This window comes from Cloeon dipterum, chromosome 1 (genome assembly GCF_949628265.1).
Source record: "Cloeon dipterum chromosome 1, ieCloDipt1.1, whole genome shotgun sequence".
Lineage (NCBI taxonomy): Eukaryota > Metazoa > Arthropoda > Insecta > Ephemeroptera > Baetidae > Cloeon > Cloeon dipterum.
Window position 1 is genome coordinate 27,758,663 of NC_088786.1, and position 17,203 is coordinate 27,775,865.

General features: G+C 41.4%; 1 protein-coding gene across 1 annotated transcript in view; it reads right to left on the bottom strand.

Annotated features, from left to right (window-relative positions):
* LOC135947949 (inhibitory POU protein-like) overlaps positions 1–16,243 on the bottom strand; it is a 40,507-nt gene extending 24,264 nt beyond the window's left edge. Inside the window, exon 1 of the mRNA XM_065496957.1 lies at positions 15,638–16,243. Within this exon, the coding sequence (XP_065353029.1) occupies positions 15,638–15,790 (153 nt within the window). The 5' untranslated portion in view covers positions 15,791–16,243. The remainder of the gene's footprint in view (positions 1–15,637) is intronic.
* Between the last annotated feature and the right edge of the window lie 960 nt (positions 16,244–17,203).

The following is a 17,203-nucleotide window of genomic DNA, read 5'->3' on the forward strand; positions in this document are numbered from 1 at the left end:
CGCGCGCGGCGAGTAGGTTTTTGATTCTCACAGATATTACAGCTAATCATGATTATTATTAGCACACTCATCCCTTCAAACCGGACGGATGATTGGATTGCTTCATTAAAGCAGCCGGCTGATCCAGACCGCTTATGGCCGCAGTTTCGTCGTTTCAAGAGCGATAATTAAATTTGAATTACGTCAACTCTCACACTCTCGCTCCGGGCAATCGCCTAATTGACATGTTACATGCTGAATGATTATGTTTTCCCACTAATTGTTTGGTGCTTGAGTCACGTGTGCGCGCGGGGGACAACACGTGTCGGCGCGTGCCCTTGTTACTACAACCACTTTAGAAATTTCCACGGCGGCTGCGGAGAGTGCTGAGAGTGGGTACAGCCACCCCCATGAATTTGCGCCGAACAGATTGAAAATAAAGCATGCGCTCGCCTTGGCTGCTGATTTGGAAAAATGACTTGCACTTTAACGAATGTACACTTAAATCGTAAATTGTCATGCAAACGGATAAATTTCATATCTTTTAGCCTCGCTTATTATACATAATTATAAATACAACGGAACTTTTATTCTGATCAAATTGAATTTAAATTTCTGGTTTTTATTTTTCCTAGTAGGTTCTAGTTGCATTTCATTTTTTTTTCAATCCATTTTCAAAACAGGTTAAAATTGTTTTAGTGAATATTTTTAGAGGGTTTAAAAGTATTTTTTAGCTTTTATAAGATTATTACTATAGGAGCAAATTTTAAGCAAGGAAAGCAGTAAAATCCTTTGCATCTTAAAGTTTTAGACATTAAACCATTTTTTAAACCTCTCTTGTGTAAAAAGATAAAATTTTGAGTTAATTATAAGTAGTATTGAAATAAAATGCCTGACTTAAAACATATTTTAACTGCAATCCACACATTTTAAGGGGCATTTTTTTATTTGTTCATTTAGACAGCATTGAATATTAAATAAATTAAATTTTGTTTTGATTATTGATTTTTCAAATAACTATTCCTCATCGAAGTACAAACACAACCAAAATATATAATTACCCACGAATTAAATTAAATTGAATGATTTGTTCATTTACAATTGCCGAAGTATGTAAGTTTGATTATATCCCTTTGCATTATTCCCTTTTCATTTGGGTGTGCAATGAGATGATATACGTATTTTTTTAGTGAAGCAAGCAGGGTTGACCGTTTTCAGCTGAATTTGCGTTGTTTCCAGAGCAGTAGTTGTAGCCAAGTTTCGTCGGCCAAAGCACAACTTTCGAGAAAAACACAGCTCGTGCATGCATTGAGAATTGGCAAGAAACAAGGGCCAGAAGTTTTGCTTAATCCCGCAGCACGCTGGCCGCAGCAACACATTCACCTCATGAATTATGCATTGATCGCCGTTTCCAAAAATTCAAAGTTTTGTTTGCTTTTCGCTCGTCAGTTCACCCTAATACCTGCGACCGTGCAGCAAAAGTTTCGTGCCCTCGCGCTGCTCGGCGCTTTTCGACCATTGCCGCTCTCTAGAATTTATTTTTCTCGTTTAATTCCTCATTAGTTGAGAGCCTTAAAGCAAGTTAAGCTGCTAACTTTTGGCTTTTCCCAAGTTTACAACTGCTAATCCTATCGCATTAGCCCGTGCCGCGCGCATCTGCATAAGCCGCAAGAAAGCATGCACCATCATCGCTTCTCCTCTCCACACCGGCGGCACGGCATCTTAAATTTCTTGTCTTTCGCCTGAATAATTAATCAGCTCTTGACACAACTTTAATTAAATACCGCCCGCCTGCTGCTCCTCGCGCGCCCCTACGTCAACCGAGCAGCAGCCAGCCAGCCGGCCGGCAGTCGCTCTAGTAATAGCCGAAAACTTTTAGCCCTCGTTTTTCACCGCTTTACTACGCCAGAGAGATGGCAAAATTTCGGCCCACGCCTGCAAAAAGGTAATTGTTTTGCACGCCGCACACGGAGAACGCCAAGAATGGAATGGAAACAAAACGCTCCGCCCCCGTGAGTCGAGTTTAACGCTGCCACTCCGCCAATGGGCGCAAAGAAATATCGATCTTGTGGACCGCAGCAGCTAACTGATGTCCCCTGCCCGCTGCTGGAGTTGCAGTTTCCACAATTAGCAAAATGCCAACGACCCACCCGCTGATTTTATTTTAATTTCTTTTCTACCACACTGATCCAGTCGTCTTCACTAAAATTGTCCACAACAAGTTTTGAAGGAAACATCTAAGCACCGAGTCAGCCATGCTGCTCGCATGCCAAAGATTTGGCTTTTGTCTGTGAACTGGAGATTAATTATTCACGTGCACCGAGGTGCAAAGGGGGCTGGCTGGCTAATCTTTTTAAAATGGCACAAACTTTGTCGTGTGTGTAGTGAATAATGTTGGTGAATAAAATATCAGAGTGGAATGTTAATGCAATCTCTCACTGCTTTCGACTAAATTATTTATAAGGACGGTTAGGTTTTTAAAAAAATATGCATGCACGACCGCTATCGCCGCACACGAGCGCCGGCGCTTAGCTAGTTAGGCGACACTCCTTGCGCCGACGACTTTCTATCAGCCATCTTACGCGATTAGAAATTTATTGCCTGTCCGCAGAATTGAGCAAAGACAGAGTGGACTGGAAATTAGTGAGTATGCAACTCGCGCAGCATTTGGGCTTAGCAAGAAGTCTAACCTCGGATCTGTTAGTATCATGTTATGATGGGACAACAAGGATTATAAAGAATTTAAAGACTATTTTACCGTTTAAATTTTGATAAAATCAACTAATATTCAAGTTTAAGAGGATTTGCAAGGAAAAAGCTTAATTTTCAACTCGGCTCGCTTCAAATTTTGTATGTACATGTCATATATATAACTTAATTACAATTACACATCTCCAATGTCTTATACTTTTAAATTATTTGTAAAATCAAACTTAAGTCACTCAGTTGCATTAAACAACTGTTTGATTTGCATATTAATGATTGCATTTGTTCATTTTATGAACTGTGTGGTTGAATTAAAAACAACGTTAATTATTTTACTTGTTTATTTTCATCTAAACCACAACTGATATTAAAATTTGAGCTACTATGAATACCTTTATGAGTCGATGAATGAAAACCTTTGTATTTTAATTCGTTAAAAATAAACTAAGTTATCTCATGAAGGTTGGACACCTTTATTATTGTGTATGTTTACACTTAACATTAGTCATAAATTAATGTGTTATTGTCAGTCAAAATTAAAAGCGTGTGAGAATGGGTGATACGACACTTCAAGCAAACAAGCTGCTAAGGCTCTGTCCAGGAATATCAGCCAAAGTAAGCCTAGACTAGAGTTTTTGATTTGAAGGTGTTAAAATTACGTAAAATTTGAGGACCTACAATTAGCTACAGTAAACGGTATTATCACATCATTAAAAAATTGAGGCATTATTAATTATGTCTCTTACATGTGATTCGAACGTAATTTCCGAATAAGCCGAGCTGGTGCGGCGCAATCACGAAATAATTCACCAATTCGGAGACTAATGTTTGGGCCAAACCCTTTAATGCTGCGCGTTGGCAGATTACGCAGAGAGAAGCCAGGCAGGTAGGCTAGAGGTCGCTTCCGAGGCTATTATTCGCGGTAATTGGCGGCGAATAAAAAGCGCGTCGGGCGGCGCGGCCGACAATAAGACGGATGGAGCGCACGATGCTGAATAAATTATGATGCATCGACAAATCGATTAGACCCCACAATGCGCGACATCAAACTTACGGAAACCTACACACAGAGCACACCGGCTGCCGTTCATAATCGATAGCGACAACCAACAACATCTAGCACGCGGCGTTGGCGGCGAAAGAACGGCGCCTGCCTGCCTACATGTATGTGTGTGTGAGTGTGTGTGTGTGTGTGTGTGCAGTGGAAATTGTGTTCCGCACACAGCCGCGGGGGCAATAACGCGATGTCATTGAGCGATGATTTGGAGTTATGGTGCAATTTTATCGAGCCCACGAGACCGGCCCGCATGATCTAGGAGCGCGACGTGCGCGGCACACACAAAAAGCCAAAAGCAGCAGCAGCCAGAGGGAAACGAGCCCCAGCATTATTCCACCCGCCGGCATGGAGTAACGGGCCAACCAAACGCCGCCGGAGGCGCCGTTAAAATAACAAAGGTGCACAAATTGATGCGGCCGCTGAGCAGATCAAGGAAATTGCGTGCGAATAATCAACCGCAAAATGGGCAGTAAAAATAATTCATTCGGCGAGCATAAAGCACTGTAACATGGATTAAACTTTACAATTGTTTTCCTTTCCAATAGAATTTTCATCCTAAAAATAAAATAAGTAAAACTTGAGTTTGTTTAAATGAAAACCCTAACAATTTCATTACGTTTTTAGCTCAGCAACAACTTGAACTTTGCGTGGATAAAATACATTGACAATTAATTCAGTTGATTTTCTTTTTGAGGATATTTTAATACCGTATAGCGAAATGATTTCTGGAGTTAAATATTGCTATGCAGTTTGAATGCGGGATAAATACATTATTTAATTTTTAATTAACCTTAAAAGAAGACTGATATTGATGCGGCTAAAGTAAAGCTTAATTGGATAAAAGTCTTACTATCTCATGTCACATACTTTTAAAGCATTTGGGAATATCTTTTATTCATTTTTGTTAAGTAGGGGCTTTGAAAAAATGTGAGAATTAAAAAATTAATAGTTTAAAATTAAGTAACCCCAGGCGTTGAAAATTTAAATTTTACTTAACTCTACTCTTCACGGAATTATTTTAATAATGGGCGGCTATGAGTGAAATTTAAATGGAAAAATACCCTCGCATGTCCTCACACTGGACATTATCACACCGTTGCGGCCCCTTTGGCCTCATCAGCAGTACTTTACCTAAAAAACCAAAATTAGCGTAGCGCACTATTAGCTGCAGAGCGATGGAGGACATGCGATGTCATTTTTCTCTTTAAATTCACTAATTGCCACCCATCCTTGAAATAATTCCCTACAGATAACAGCCCCTTTGTTGTTCTTCTTTCTTAGAATTTTATAACTGAGTATTTTTCTAATTTTTGCAGATTCAAATTTTCTATTTGATCAAATATGCGCAGCCTGAAGTTTGATACTCATGTTTTTCAATTCCATATGGTACGTTTCACCTTTATTTCGATTGTAGATTACAAATTTTAAACTAAAGAGGAATGCATTCTATACAGATCAGTAGTTCCGAAGACGACTGTTGTTGTAGCCCCCCGACACGTAAGCTCTCCACGCACCGCCCGCGGGCTGTTAATGAGATTCAGTTTGGACACTTCTTTCCATTCATCGCTGCATTCCATCAAAGCGCGGCAGGGCGGCCGCTAGCCAAATATTAGATCAAAAATGCAAAATTCGCGCCATGAATAATGAATCACACAGACCCCACCTCAAAGTACCCCGATGGTAATCAGGTCTCTCAAATTCCATTTTTGTTTGCACTTTCAAAATTGCCTGTGCGCGCGTGTGTGTTGCGAGACGAACGCACGCTGACGTATAACGGGGATGTTTTTCGGGGACGGCACCGAGAAAAGGAGGAAAATAAAAGGCAGTGAAAATAAAAGAGTGCGTATATGAAATAAAGAGGAGGAGGAGCGAGGCGTTTTTAAAATGTTAGTCCCGCACTTTTCGGTCCCCCAGGAAAGAGCACGAGAGAGAGAGAGAGAGAGAGAGAGAGAGAGAGAGAGAGAGAGAGAGAGAGAGAGAGAGAGAGCCCTAGCTTGCAGAACACACACATACGCTCTCCACTGGGAGTTGAGGAAGATATTTGCTTTTTGCAGATAGAATGTGATAAATACAGAGCCAACCCTCGGACTTGAATGCGCATTATCCACGCTAAACACACTGCAGTGCCGTGCCCCCGACGCAAATGACCGCGCGCGGTGATAAAGAAATTCAATTTAAATTACATGGCATTCGCGTTTGCAAACTGCACTCTACATTATTTCTCCCAGAGCCGAGGTAATTTAAATTAACTACCATGGAAATGCACTGTCTGGCTGCGAGAGAATAGTAATTGTAATTCTGGCCAGCCCTCCGGAGGGAATGAACGCGCGACCCCGGCGACCTCGTGTGTTGCGCAGCGTTTGCTACTTTTGCACGTGAAAATGCGGCAGAACGAACATGCCTTGCATTATTACCTCCCTCGGCATGAAAGTCTGTAAAAAGGGAACAGACTGAAAGTCCTTGCAACTGAGTGAGAGACGACCATTGCTCAACAGCGCCGCTTTGCTCTGCACACGCAACCAAGCTAGTTGATCAAAATGCCACCACGAAGATGAATTATTTGCTAAATTATCATTCGTTGCAAACTTAAGTTCAAATTAAATTTGACATTCACACTTACTGGAGAGGGCATTCTTAAGCAGCACAAGCCAACGCGTGTAATAACCGTAATTTTTCAGAAAATATTACAGAAGCTCGGGAATGAACTGAAAAAAAAATTAATTGTTTTTTCGCCTTAAGTGCAGTTCCCTGTATTTTGAAATTGACGCACTCATTTACCAGAATATTGGGGGGTTTTATTGCTTTCCCTATTAAAAATTAATTTTAATTTGTTGAAAATATATTAGGGTGAAAATTCACTCAATTATCGCTATCGCAATGACAAAAATTGTTTCCTTTTGAGATTATCAGGATCACGTATCATCATTCTTCTTATCTCTCATCGGCATCGAAATCTGCGTCCTATTGAAAATCCGGACGCACACTTGGCATTCGAAGCGAAAGCAGCAGCTGGCCATTACCATCGACGGCCACCGGATAAAAAGCGAAGATTCGCGGAGAGCACCCCATTTTTCTTGTAAACAGAGTGAAGCGAGCGAGAGAGGTCCGCAGGCGAATGGCGAAAACGAAAGAGCGAAAGAGCGAGAGAGAGAGAGAGAGAGAGAGAGAGAGAGAGAGAGAGAGAGAGAGAGAGAGAGAGAGAAGGTTTGGCGTGTAAAATATTCCGCTGCCGTAGCGGGACATTTTCCTTTATTCGCGCCGCTCCATCTCAGGTCTACAGGGGCCGCTACTGATGGAGGAGTGTTGCAGTTCTGTAGTAAAATAAGAACATAATGTCGGGACGTGACCAAAATATACCGCAGTGAGAAAACCCGGAGACTCTGCCAAGGATGTGTGGCCACGTGCTGGAATAACAAAACTGTACACGCTAGCTTGGCCAGCAGCTCGTGCTCGCACCTCTGCCATATATATGTTTGTATACACGTGTGTGTATATGCAGTGCAGGGGCTAAGGAGCGAGCGGCGAGGGCGCGCGCGCTCACACACGGAGCTGCAAAGTGGCGAGGCGCACCTTTCCCTCAATTACATGCAAATTGATGCATAAACCAAGGAGCGGATTGAAATAGAGCAAGAAAGAGAGAGAGAGAGAGAGAGAGAGAGCGAGAGCCGCCCTTCCTTCCCTCGCGCGCCAAATGGAATTGTTCCTGCTGCTAGTGCTGCTGGCTTAAGGAATTGCTGCAATTTTTCTTGGCTGCAAACTTTTGTAATGGAAACTCCAAGGGAAGCCAGTGGATTAGGGGGAATTCCGGTAAATGGCAAAAATTTGCATCTTGCATTGCTACCTGTGTACAAAACTGTCTGCCGCATTTCAATTCATCTCCGAGGTGTAGCAAAGCGCACATATTTAAAATTACGAGAGAGAACAAGGAAGAAAGCTCAATGTGTATGACCTATGCACTGCATTTTAAATTTATTTGTCCTGTGGGACCCGAGTTTAAATTGGTTTTGAAATGAATACAATATTAAAATTTTTAGGATAGAACATTTTTTCACGAGAGTCAGCAAGAGATACTGACATTTTTTGTTACATTAAAATTCTTGCTTTGCAGGATAACAATGAATATTGCTTTGAATTATTGGCAAGTGAAATCAATTGTAAGTGGGTTAATATATCTAAAAAATCAATCTATTAAAAGTGCCAATATTGAATTAAATTAAAGCTTAGACTTAACCAAATTAATTGGCATATTTATTAAGTGGATTGACTGCAATTATCGCTTTATTTTTATTTATTTCGTTGCAATTTGTGAATCATAAGAGGTATTTTATTTCTAGTTGAACAACTTATATTTAAATAAATTATCCCCAGCATTAAATAAGACTCTCTCTGAGTAAATTTTGTAAATTTTTTATTGAATGTTAGAAGCAAAGGTAAAAATTATTTTCCTGAATTGCGCAGTATTATATTATTATAATATATTATTTTATTCAGATGTGAAAAGTCTCCAAGAAGAACTATATGAAAACTAAAAATATTATCAAACTATATGCGCGCCCTTCCCGGTCCTCGGACAGGGATAAAAAGAGCAAAAAAAACTTGTGTTTCCTTAGCTAATTTTTCTAGTGAATGAACGTATGCAAATGAGCTCAAATCGAACCATATTGGCAACTGCAGTGAAATTCGATCTGCAGGGTAGCGACTATTAGCCCCTCTAATATCAGCAAACACGGCCGCGTAATATGATATCTTATTGTGATACTTGTTCAATTTGGCTCAAAATGCGCGTCGGTCTCTCGTTACAGCGCCAGATGGCCCGCTGAGATTCGCTGCGAAATGGGCATTAGCGCGTTTCTATAAATATTAAATAAAAGCGAATGTGCGCATCCCGACCTCGAAACAAAACAAGACCGCTCCGCTCATCGCCATATGTAGATGAGTCTTTTGCATTCACTCTGGACCGCGGAAAATATCCGAAACCGTGGCTGAAAATAATATCTCTTACTTTGGCGCTTCCCCTAGTCGCAAAGCGGAGGCAATGTGACCGAGTGGGCGGGCCGATAATTAATTCCAACTGGTTTCATTCCCATAAGCAGGTGTCACGGGAGGGAGAAGAACTCTTGAAATTCGAAAAGGGGCTAAAACTTTACAAGTGGATAATAATGTCATGTGAAATTTAGAGAGGATGGGTCAGGTGTCGTCATTCCCAATCGTTCGCCCGCCCGCCCACACACCGCCAGTCATTACGGCGAAAACGAGCTGGCCCTCCCCGCGTCTCTAAAAAGTGGCATCCGCAACTTAAAACCAACTCTGTTAGCACGATTGAATCATTCATGAAAAGCTATCGATCGGAAGAGAGATATTTCTGTAGAGCAAGGCAAAAAAGGCATATTTTCAAACAGTCTGAAATTCTGAAATGATTTTTAACAGAAAATCACAATTTAATTAAATCCCTGGTATTCGTAATAATTGTATCTGATAAACAAATAATCTGGAAATTTAGGTGGTTTGGAAAAAATTTGTCCCGCATTAGTAATTAGTGTAATTATCTCCTTTTTAGTAAAAAATTCTCATTACTCGTTACGTCTTTAAACAATTTAAAGAGAAAATTTTTGTGGGTAGGTTCGATTGGAAAAATTACCCGCGGTGAATCAAAATTCTCTACTCACGAGGCTTGAGGAGCTTAACAGCTGATGTCCTGGACAGAATTGTAGGAAATAATTATTTTTACCTAACCATTTTTACATACACAATCCATTTTACAATTATGTTAAAGAAGAAATATTCCGACTATTCAATTCAGTGTCTATTGGAAAAAGTTTTAAACAATATCCTGTTTGCCATGTCTTTCAGTAGATATTATTCCTGACCAGTTTGAAAATAAATGTCAAACTCAAGTGCATTTTGGAGAAAATTAGCAGCTTGACTCGTGGTGTCACAACCGTGTCGGAAATATAAAAGACTTCTTGTTCTTCTTCTTGGCGTGCATTATTTATTTGCTAGTCGAAAAACGTGTCACGAGGATTGCGTGCGATGCGGCCGTCAAAGATAGGCAGCCGCTGGGTCCGTGCCGCGTTGTGGCCACTTGGAGCAGGTAAGTCAATACACCATAATGATGACACAAGCGATTAGTGAATATTTCATGTTCACAGACCGACACGGCGCCGCTTCTTACTCCACGCGAACAGACAATTGCCTGTCAATTGACGACCGGCCTAATTGATGCCTTCGTGTGGGAGTCGGGCCACTTTGCGGTGGGAACGGAGCTTTATATATACTCATCGCCACAAATGATCGTTTTAATTTTCTGTTTATGCTTTTCAGCTCCTTCTGTCACCTCAAGCGAGTGTGGAATTTGCAGCAAAAAAATGAGGGCATATATAGAAATCACTTGTTTGTTATAATTTTAGATATTTTATAAAATTAATCCCGATTTCCCCATATTCCAATAAAACAGATTTTAATCTAATTTACGAAATGAATAAATTATCAACTTATCTCGAACAGCGATTATAATTTGTAAATTAAAAGCTGATTGTGAAGTTGTGAGTGCAAAGCCAATGGAATTGGGTTCCAACGCGAGTCGGCGGCTTTTTTGTTGTTCCGTAAATTCAGTGAGAGTGGACAGGTGATCGCGTGACGGTAGCGCACACCTGTTTTTTGATAAGGGGAACGAGGCGGCCGGCCAAATAGAACATAGATGATAATTCTCGAGTGTTGCAGCCGCAATAACTATCATTTCATTTCATTCGCGGGTGCCACCCCTTCCTGCCGCGCTCGCACACTCTCTCATTATTTCGTTAAAGCGACGTTGAATCGATATGCCAAGGCTCTCGTGTGCCGCGTGTGTACGAAAAATGCGCCGCGCGTAAACGTGTAGAGTATCGTACGCGGGGCTGCTCTTTTTTCACCGCATGGATGCGCAGTGTTTTCCCTCAGGTAGTAGTTCAAGAACATTTTCCAACCGGAACCTATTTGCGTCACGGGTGAATTGCTAGATTTTTTAGCGAAACCTAGTTTGCTATTTTTACTCATCAGATTTATTTTTAGAAATTAATAAACTCTTGTGCAGTATTGAATGTATCTAAATTTAAAGATTCCAACGGGAGCATATCGTGGGAAAGAAACTTTCAACCGTTGATCAATTGATCAATGAATTGTTAATAACATAATGAATTTAAAAATTTTAATCTTCAACTCATGATTTCTTTATTTTACTCAATAAAAGCATATATTTGAATATTTTAAATTTATGTAACGCAACAGGTTTCTTATTTTATTATAAATTTTAAAGCCTATATCTGCACAGAGTCATTAAAAAAGTTCAAAAAAGCAGAAATTAGTAATTAAGTTATTTCTGTTGGCAAAATACACTTTTGTATGGCAGGCATCTATATCTTGAATTGAATTTAATACATATTCATTCTGCTTGAGATAATTGTGTACAAATATTTGGATAAATAGAATAATTGAATATGCATACTTATAAATTCTGCTCTTAGACTGATTGTGAGCCTCATTAGCGGTAAGCATTCGTGCTAGTTGTAATATCTCAAGGCACAAGTAGGGCACACAATGCATTAAACCCACGTCTCTCTCTATACAGCGAAATACCACCTTTGTTAGGAAGTTTCACCACTCGTGCTCGCTTGCTCTCAGCAAAATCCTATAACAAATTTCTAATGCTTTCCTGTCGTGGAAAAGTTCGCAACAACAGCAGCAGGAAAGCGAGCGAGCGAGTGTCTGACTTGCGACGGGGAAAGAGCGAGCGTCGTATGATTTTTCCGCACAAAGCATCAGCCAGAGAAAACAGCACATATGCAGAGAGAAAGATACAGAGTGAGTGGAGCGAACGAGCGAGCGGGCGACGAGTGAGTTTCCGCCCCATCCTCGTCGATCCACCGGGGGCTGCCGAGTTGAGCTAATGGAAGTTGACGCTAAGTGATTCCTAAATCCGGTAGTAAGACACTGTTGAGCTCAGTGTAAGTACATCTCGCCAATAGGATCAAAGTAAAACCCTCAAAGCATGCTGCGCCGATGTGGAGTGCTCATCCGGTCCCCGCGCGCGCGAGCACCGGATGGATCGGCAAAACGCACACGCGGCCCGAGAAAAATTTTGGACCACCCCCTCCCCCTTGCGGTCACGGCTCACCTGCAGGGCGGGCTGCGGTGGACAGTAAAATTTTATGCTGAGCTCACGTCCTCGATAATGACGCGTGAAATTCGGCGTGATTGCGCTCACGAGTGTTTATAAATTGTAGTTTATTATAATCGCGGATGATTGATGTGCGACGCACAAAACTGAAATGGCCAGACGCAGCTTGGCTAAAATTGTGGTTTCAAATGTCTGCGGTGGCGTTTTGCTTGATTATTTGACAATGAATTTTGATTTTCCATCCGTGGCACCCGCAAAATATGGTCATGGATTGATAGCGAAGTGTGAATTCTAGTTTATGAGCGGTAAACCAAATTGTTTCAATTTCGCCATTGCTGAAAAGCCAAATTTTATACAGCATGGATGAAGTACAATTTAAAGTGGTATTTATTACATCAGTCCAGCAAAATCCTCGATGAAATAAGTACTTAGATAATTGACACGAAGGAGGAAAATATCTAGAACGTTTTACCCAAATTAGCTGGCAATTTCATAATAATAATATACATAAATACCATGCGGATCAAACAGCACCTTTAATTTAAAATGTAGATCATCTCATGCTCAAAGACTTTTCCAAGAAAATCAACTTAATTTTGATTCACCAATATATGGGTGAATCCATATATGTATATATATGGTTAGTTACCCCTCCTATTGATTTCATAACAGTCATTTTCAACAAACACTTTTTTTATTTTATCGTTAGAGTTTGGAACTAAAGTCGATCTACTTTTCCTATACATCCAATAAACATGAATGAGTGCAAGGTTTATACCATCTTAAACTAGGCAAAACTGATAAAAACACTTTCTAAATATCCTACAAAATGTAATATAAAAATTTGGCGCATAAATGATTTTTCTAGATCAACAAAATTAAATTTTTAGACAATTGCAAATCATTTAATTTTTTTCTGAAAACAATTCTAGAAACTGACGGCTCTTAGATATCAGTAGGAATTTAAAAAGGCGAGTTTCTTTTCTGCAAGCTTAGTGGCTCGGACTGTTTGCAAAAAGCTGGAATCGACTGTGGTGTGCAAATGTAGGTCAATGCGTGTGTTGGCGATTCCCGCGAGGACTCAATTTCACTGCGTGTGCACACGCACGGGCCGGTTGCATATTTACAGCTTCAAAGGCTCGGCTAAAGTGGCATTTATGCAGGCGGCTTTGAATGGCCGGGCGCGTGAATGCAGTCGGCGCGCTGCTGCTGCTTTCAGCCAGCGCCAAAGTGTGTGCGCGCGGATTGTGAATGTGGCGTACGTCGCTCATTAGAAATGCGGCCTTGCTGAAATAATAATAACTTGACGTTCGTTCAACCGGCATCCATTTTTGATAGCCTCATCAAATATAAAACAGAAAAGCGAGTCTCTCTCGCCGCCCCGTTTTAAAGCGGCCGCGCCGACGCCGCCACCGCCGCTTTTCCGCAAATCTCGCTCCGCTCGCTTTTTGCGCTCGCAACCGTGAGCACCGAGTTTGTTTTCACCTCGTCCAGAACACACTTCACACCGCAAACCAAAGGTATTGTGTTTGATTTCATATATCAACTAACAATCAAAATTTAACATTTGTATCATAATTACATTTTGAACTAAAATTTGGTGCGCAACGAATATTCCAAGTATTATTGGCTTTCTTCAGAATGATCCTTTAGCCTACTGCAATATAGTTTAATAAGCTCAGATTTTTTTTTCATTTTTTTCATGAACATCATTTATTTCTTTGTATTTTATTTCTTTACTTTTTCGGTTGTATGTGGTATTTAATTGTTGTATGTATCACGAGAGTTTATATAATTAATTTGAAACTTTTTGCAACACAATTATATGATACAACTTTATCATTCATAACAATATTTCCTCAAAATTACGAACTTAATCTATTTGCTAATTCAATATTAAAGGAAAGAGTGATTTTTTTATATTAATTTCAAGACGCATACACATTTTTAGTTTGCTTCATACAGTTTCATCCATGTTTTTTTTATTCAGCTACTTCCTCTAGAATAAATATCACTGAACTTGATTATAGAAATAAAAAAAGCGGTGAAGTTCGTTTCTGAGGAAACTCGGTTGTTAAAGTAGTGTTCATAGCAAAGAACTCAAACCAAACAAAGAGTACATTTGTAGAGAAAGCTCTTTTTAGTGATGAATTAAAACTAAACAATTCATTGACAGAAGAACTGAAAGAGAGCTTGATCACCAAAAAAGCTAAAATTTGATGTAAAAAGATTAAGTGAAAATGACGCTCAAAGGATTGTGATGGATGATCATTAACTCTATAATTTGAAATTACATGAAATGTATACATTTGTTTAACACTAGTTTCTATATTCTTGTTTATTCTGCCTTGTCATAAATACATAAAATAATTGGATATAAAATCACATAGTTTTAGACAGAATTGGCGAACAGTGCTAGCCAAATAGAGCCAAAACGATCAATTACATGGTGCAATTTCTCGCCAAATCATATTTCTTAAAATAAATAAAATGTAAAGTCAAGTCAATTCTTTTTTTATATCCGATATATCACATAGCAAATCCGACTATAGGGTCAACCTAAAATTAAATGTCGTGTGAGACTACTTTCAAAGATGCATGATGCTTGCACGATCAATAGAAAAGCAGAGAGTAAAAATCAATTGCTTTCGCTCGACTGCCAGATGCCAAATGTTTTGAAAAATATAATTTAATTTTAGTAATGTTTAATGAGGGACGTGGTATAGTAGAGGAAATCAGAGTTTTTGTGTCTTAATACTTTTTTGCCTTTTTGAGATAAGTAAATAATGACGATGATGAGATATGATTTAGTTTAAATCGTATTTCTTTCAAATTAAATGCTCTAATCTTTTAATTTGCTATTCCTATATTTCCATAAAACTCCATGAAAATTCAACCGTAGCGATTTAAATTGAAGCATTTTTGACCTTCAATGTAATTGAGTACGCAACTCGTTTATGAGGAAGAAAAGCAAAACAGAACTGACAAAAGCGGAAACAAAATTGGCGTAGTACATCAGCACTTATACCAAACACATTATCTAGCTGCCTGGAAATGGATCAGCAAAACGCTTTTCGGCGGCCGTTTCAAAAGCCTCTTTCTATATTCTCTGGGAAAATGCTGGCGCAAAGCCCCGGAGGCGGCAACTGGTTTGTCCTGGGTGCAAAAGGCTGCAGCTGTGGCCAGAGAGGATTTGGCGATTGTGTTCTTGATGGCCAACGCGAGCGGCGTCCATTCACCGACAGGCATTATTACAACAATCCAGGTAAAGCTTGCCCGTCCGTGTGTGTGTGTGTGTGTTTGTGCGAGAACGGTGACGTGTGTGTGTGTGTGTGTGTGTGTATACATATATGTATTTCTGGTGCAAGAGAACGAACGTTATTTCAACAGCGGCGGCGGCGGCGGTGGCAAAGCCGTGTGTATGAGTTTGGAAAGTGACTGGCAAGCACTTGAGCCGCCTCTGGCCCAGGATTTTTAATAATTCACGATTTAAAGCTGAAGCGCAAAGTCTGTAAACACCGCCATGGCGTGGTTGCCGCCGCCACCTCTTGAATTTATTGTACACGTGATACCACCGTCCGATTTCTTTCTGCTCAAGGAATTAACGTGTCCGGTTTGGAATATTTTTTTTTTAATATGAACTTTCGAGAGTAAATATCTTTGATATTTAGCAGCACTTAAAAATTATTTTTACCATTTTTAGAAATTTTTTCTGGACAGATTTTTTTCAAGATTGTACTCACAGTCGTGTTGGCCATGCATCTTCTCATGGGGTCGGCTGGCGAACGGTAGGTGGGCGAATACCTACCGCCCGTGAAGCACGAGCCAGGTCCGGTCAGACTGGTCGGATGCAGGCTCGGCGGCTTCGAGTTGATCATCTTCTCGGACGCGTACATGTCCCTATTCTCTTTACCAGTGGGTCATCGTCAGCGTGCGTCCACTCAACTTAACTCTGGGCCCGGTTGTCTTCGGGTTGAAGTCCTCTTGGGACGCGGAAATCGGCAAACCGGCCGACCGATGACTCGGACTTGATGTCGTGCACGCCGCCGGTTCGATTGAAAGTTAAATTATGAAGATAATCGCTGATTAATAAATGTTATGATTAAATATTTCTGTAATTTTCAATAATTCGTCGACCTCTCGTCAGTGCAAATACGAGGGTTGTACTGACTTCACCATTCGGAGCCGAAGGATGCGTGCAGGAATATTGCATAAAGGGGCGGGGCCAGCGAGGGGCTGCAACCTGCCTCACGCTCGGTCGGGGGCGCAAGCGTGTCCGACTCTGCCACCGCTACTGCTGCTGCTGCTGCCTGTTTCTTTCACAAACTCTCGCATCGTACAACTCGCAACAATCTGACGAAACATGCCAAAAATTATTTTGTTTTTTTAATGAAAATATATGAATGAGATTATGAAAACCGTGCTTTCATAAACAACTCGCATATATGGGGTTTGAAAATTTGATTCGAATTCAGGGAGATTTCGTAGGGGGTTCAAATAAATTAAAAAAAATAATAATAATGATTTGCCGATTAATCCGCAAATGTCTGGGATTGTGGCGGAAAAGCGTGTTCAGCCGCGAGAACTTCCTGGCGAGATTCGCCTTGCAAACCAACACATGGTCGTCGGCACGGCCAATGAGGCCGACCTTACTCCACCCCTCGCGCCCTCGAGCCTCGCGCATGGCCCTCGACGCGCCAATCAAGCGCTGCAAGGGGTGGAGATTCCGCAAGAAGGGCTTACATTTTTACGGTTTATCCGCCGCGGCGCCTCCGAGCAGGACGAGCCGCGCCTAATTACGCCCGGCCGCGTTCGACGGACGGAAATCGCGGACGCGTCCGACCGGCCGACCGACGCCCCGGCCGTCGGGCCGTCGGCAGCTGGGGTGGTGACGGCGTCGGTTCCCCGGAACGCGGGGCCGACTCGGCCCCCGTCGAGCCCCCTTGGCGGGGCGTTGGAATGGCCGTGCGCCTGGATGTTAGAGCCCTCTCTGCGCGAGGGCGCGCCTGGCCGAAGCTTCAGTCAACACCGAGAGAGCCGTGCACAAAACACACAAAGGCGTAATCATGCCTCGGGGCAACGCGCCCCGCCGAATAAAGAGCTGAAAGGGCGCGCGCTCGCCCTCCTCCAGCCGGCCCGCGCTGATAAATTGGACGCGAGGCGGCCGCATCCTCGGCCGCTGTCTTGCGACTCGGCTAATAAATTAGTCGAGAAAGGCCATTAAACAAGGTTAACTTGCACGGAGAGCGCGCAAAACTCCCTCGGCGACTATATTTCATTCTGCCGCCGCCACCGCCGCTTCTGCCGCT